The 5164-nt window shown below is 35.3% G+C and overlaps 1 protein-coding gene across 1 annotated transcript in view; it reads left to right on the forward strand.

The window, feature by feature from the left end:
• Positions 1 to 5164, forward strand: part of LOC111085863 (Down syndrome cell adhesion molecule homolog) — a 113827-nt gene that overhangs the window by 105821 nt on the left and 2842 nt on the right. Inside the window, exons 16-18 of the mRNA XM_022386408.1 lie at positions 668 to 838; positions 1657 to 1835; positions 2188 to 2336. Coding sequence (XP_022242116.1) covers positions 668 to 838; positions 1657 to 1835; positions 2188 to 2336 — 499 coding nt within the window. The remainder of the gene's footprint in view (positions 1 to 667; positions 839 to 1656; positions 1836 to 2187; positions 2337 to 5164) is intronic.

Consider the following 5164-nt stretch of genomic DNA (forward strand, 5'->3'; position numbering starts at 1 on the left):
AATCGATGCTGGAAGACAGCATAAATGTTTTACACTATAAGTTGAGGAAACAATCGATGCTGGAAGACAGCATAAATGTTTTACACTATAAGTTGAGGAAATAATCGATGCTGGAAGACAGCATAAATGTTTTACACTTTTGTTGCTTTTTTAATATATCTCTTCCGTGACATTAAAATTTATACTTGGTGTACACAAAATAATAACTTTGTGAAATCCATTTCCGTCCCCCATCATGGTCCCGCGGCCCGGCATGGCCAGGTGAATAAGGCGCTCGACTCGCAATCTGAGGGTCGCGGGTTCGAATCCCTCTTTTTGAATTTCGCGCAAAGCTACACGAGGGCTATCTGCGCTAGCCGTCCCTAATTTAGCAGTGTAAGACTAGAGGGAAGGCAGCTAGTCATCACCACCCACCGCCAACTTTTGGGCTACTCTTTTACCAACGAATAGTGGGATTGACCGTCACATTATAACGCCCCCACGGCTGAAAGGGCGAGCATGTTTGGTGTGACTTTAAATTTAAAAAAAAAGTAAGTTCATGAAAACTTCTGACCAATACAAACATAGAGATTAGGTCAACGTCAGACGAACTGTGTCTCCAGTAGAGTATTTTGTTTGTTACTCTCATCTTAATGTCTTGTCTTTATTTCTATTTATTTTGTTTCAGAAACAGTATTTCACGGAACTGCCGAGGTACCAAAATCTCGGGCGAGTTTTTTCATCGTCGACTTAGAAATACTTATACCTATTGCTGTTTCTAGTTTCGTTGTTGTGGTGGTCATTGTCGTGGGTTGTGTGCTTTGTATACGAGAAGCACGAGCTCGACGGTGGAGAAATGGTAAGATGTTGCAAGATCTTAAAAGATACAATAGTCGTTGTATTTGTTTAGTTTAAGAGTAAAGCTTCACAATGGGCTAACTGAACCGTTCCACGACAGGGATCAAACCTTGAACTTTGGCGTTATTAGTTCTCAAGCTTGCCACTGAATTGGGGAAGAGGCTAAACGTTGTATAAAAAAATGTCTGTCATCCTGCTCAGTTATGAGACGAACATGACAAAGAACAAAATATATGAAAGCAGTTTTAAATAATGATCTTACAATGTTCTAAAATACATGGAAATATAAATGTGTTAAAGCGATTTTTCTGTCGTTATACTAACCAAAAAGCTAGAGATTTAATTTTAGCTGCACATAAATGTAATTGTCTGCGTTTATTAGGCCGACATCCCTTTAAAACGAAAGTGTAGAAGAGAAAGAAATATTCCTTTCCAAGACACATTTAAAACTACTTACGTTTTGAAAATCGGTCACGAATATTTAAATATTTTGTTACATTTTCAAAAAGTGAAAATTTCTTTATTTACTTTGCCTTGTTTTCAAATGTTTGAATAATTGATTTGTCAATGAACTTGATGTTTTGTGTTCATCAGGTCTAATTATCGTATTTCAGATGTAATTTTTTTTTCAGAAGTAATTTTATCTACCTTATTTCTGTTTTCGATTTTTTTTAAACAAAAATTCGTATACGAGACTCTTTTAACTTAATATTTTAAACTAAATAAATTCTATATTTTTCTTGGCTGTAACATTATACAATTGTTTACAAATAGTAATATTCTAGAGATGATCATTTGACATTGTATTTGATTTATCAGAAAATCAAGTTTATGGAAAGTCCACTCAAGATACAGTGCAAATGAAAGAAATTGGCAGCTCGCCAGCTTTAGACTACGTATCAAGTGAAGAGGGAACCCAGCGTTCTTCAGCCTATTACCAAACAACTAGTCAGTGCCCTCCAAATCAGTCAATGTTCAGTCCTCGGCCAGGTAGAGATGTGAGCTCACTTCCGCGTTTTCCAAAGTCTCATTTTATATTATACATAAATTTAGTTCGTTTTCAGGAAAGAACAGACTAAGCATTCCGTTTTCAAAATACAAATTAATTTCAGCTATTGAACTTCAACAAACAGTTTGTGTTCATTAATGTTTTACGTTGTACCAACCCATAAGGAATGGGTTTTTACTCAAAACTTATAGTATTATTTTTTACTTTTATCGTGAAAAATAGAATATAAACGTCGATATTTTCTTCGCAGATGTATTTTAATATTGCAACAACTCATTATTGTTCTCTAAATATGCCACAAATTTACAATAAGAATGCAATTGTTAATTTTTTTTATATAGAGGAGGAACTACACCCATACGCCACCCCATACGATACTCTACCAGTGCCGCCCTCTAGTGACAACCAACATCAACCAGGAACTTCTGGAATACGCACTCTCACAAGAAGGGGAAGAGACAGGCGTTCCAATAACCTCTACAGCAGACAGGTGTGAAGGAAGCGGAAACGACCTCTTTCGAATTTACTTTTAACTATATGCGCTACGTTGTAACGCTACTTAATTAGAATAAGTTAAGAACCATTAAAAATAATTAACGTTAATTGGAGAAATAAAACACGACATGTTACACCAGAAAATATAATTATGTTAAATAGGTCGTGTTTTATTTATCCTTTTAACAATAAACTGAACTCTCCAGTTTACACTACAAACGTTAAACGCGCGTAACCATTAGCGTGAATTTATTATACCTCTACCATGTAATTTATTGTTAGTGTATAAAATGATTTGCTACTAATACATGCGGGACCATGATTTGTTTGTTTGTTTGCCATTGAGTGCCCTAATGTCATCGTCTGAGGTTTTATTTCTGTTAATCTATGAACTTCAGAGTAAGGTTATATCTTGACCAACCAAAGAACTGTTGACACGATATTTAACAAATGACCAGCACAGCAAAAGAAGAGTTACATCAGAACTGAATAAATCAAACTTAAGATGATGCTGTGTGATGGATATGAATGTGTACACCATGATAACATACTAAATAGAGCTTTTTATATATAAACATCAGAGCTGGCGAAGAATAAGTTTTTTGAATGTTACAAATTAATGAAATAATAATAAAAAAACTGACAATAATAATGAAAAAAACAACAACAAAAACCACTTTCTTAACCAACCCACTGTGGGTTTGCAATAATAATAACAACATTATTATATTATCTTTTAAAAACTAGCCTCTTAAAGCAAGTAAGAAATTCCTTGATGCTGTACAACACTACCATAAATCTGTAACTGATTGAAATTAAGAATGTAATTTATTTTCTATTAGTAGTATTTATATAAGATTTATTATATATGTTCCACTTAATACATCACAATGCTGCAACCAGCATACAAAACTTGTAACACCTTAAACAAATTTCGGCCTCAAGTTATCAATATATTTTCAGGAAAAAATCTACACCAGAAATTTTATAATAAAAAAAATTATTTTATATTAATGAAAGAAGTGTGCTTCCCCGCGTTATTATTAATTGTCCTTCTTTAGTTGTTCCTTGTTTATATAAGTTTGTAGTCCCGTGCACTTGGTTTAGTTGCTGTAGCTTATTGACCAATGAGGCTAGCTGGTTCTTAACTATTATTAACTACCTCCAGTACAGATTAATGTCAAACGAGCATTTATTTGCTGAGGATTTTTTTTTTCTGATATGAAGCTGGCCTGTTGTTAACTATCCCCAATCGTGCAAGTTATTGACCAATGAGCGATTAGTTTGTTTTTCTGAAGACCTGCAAATTCTGTTCTGAAGCTAGCCGATTGTTAACTACCTCCAAACATTTTCGGTTGTGAGCTAAAGAACAAAACGTGTTGAATTCGCCATTAAAATCCTGGAAACAAAGTTTGATTAAGAACTCAGAATACTTCCGGACTTCCAAGAGTCCAGAATTATTCTAGATTAGAGTTCTATTTAGCACAATCCTACGCGCGAGTAAAATGGGAGAAAATACTAGGCGCCATGATGAAATTTTTAGTCGTCATGGCGACCATGCGGCCGGGATTTGTCGAGGCCTGCTTTGAATTGAAGAACAGCGATTTTCAGGTGTATAACATTCCAACAACAGTTTATGATATAAGTAAACTAAACTCTTAAGTAATTTGAAGAGCTTTAAAGTCTCAGCACATATACCCGTTTTGTTTGAAGTTGGCCTACTTTGGAGCAGGTAATACATCTTTACTGAGTTTTTTGGATTCTGCTAGTGGTGTGGTCATCTTCTGCGAAGCTTCATCCGTAACAGATACTTTTTGATGTTTGTCTTCGGCTTTGGGAACGGATAAAAGATACTGTTTTCGGTACTTTGTGTCATTTTTGCAGGTGTCCAAGAGACACCTTTTTACTATTTCCCTCCATTAAAATGAAGAAACGGAATACGAAAACACTGCAAGTGTTGTTGAACATGGCGTTCGTTCGACTGAGGTTATGGCAGTTGGATGCTGTAACTATGCATAAATGTTCTACTACGTGTGGTTTGAAATGGGTAAATTAGAAATTTTAACCAGAGCGGCACCTTATGCACGTGTCGACTAAACGTGACAGGCCAGGTATAAACGTCCCTAATTTTGAAGTAATAACCAAAGGAAAGGCAGCCAGTCAACAGTACCTGTTACCATAAGGGCGACATCTGACTCAACATCTAATAACGAAATTTAATATCACTTTTATGAAGCGTCCACAGCTGAAAGTGTTAGCGTTACATCCCGAACTCCTGACTCTTTGATTCAACACACTATACTACTGCCCTCTGTTGCCTAATGAAGGAAACATAAATATTAAAACTGTATTATATTACAGGAATAAATATTTCGTTATCATTTCTAATTACTTTCAAGAGATGATCACAATAAATTTTGTCAAGCTAGATTTTTAAACAAACTAAAACCAGAAGATGTAGAATCAGTGATAAAGTTCTATGTTACGTAAACTACATTTGTTGTTTCAGAGTCTACAACGATCTCTCTATATTGGGTTTGGTTTTCTTTTTTAGGAATGATGCGCTGCGGTTGGCCAACACGTTACTAATTTCGCGTCATTTTGTTTTTCTTCTTTCTCTCAATTCAACCAATCAGTGCGCGTGTTTAGACTCATACGGGACCAAAGGCAGTTAGTTTATGCAATACTATCAAGTGGTTGTTGATATAATGTCATCGTTAACACGCACTCGTTGCTGTGAAAGTAAATAAATATAAACTGGTGCCTCGATTATCAGTGATGGTCTGGAGAAAGCGAAACATTGTGTATAATCGTGGCCCCAGT

This window comes from Limulus polyphemus, unplaced genomic scaffold (genome assembly GCF_000517525.1).
Source record: "Limulus polyphemus unplaced genomic scaffold, Limulus_polyphemus-2.1.2 Scaffold669, whole genome shotgun sequence".
In the NCBI taxonomy this organism is placed as follows: Eukaryota; Metazoa; Arthropoda; class Merostomata; order Xiphosura; family Limulidae; genus Limulus; species Limulus polyphemus.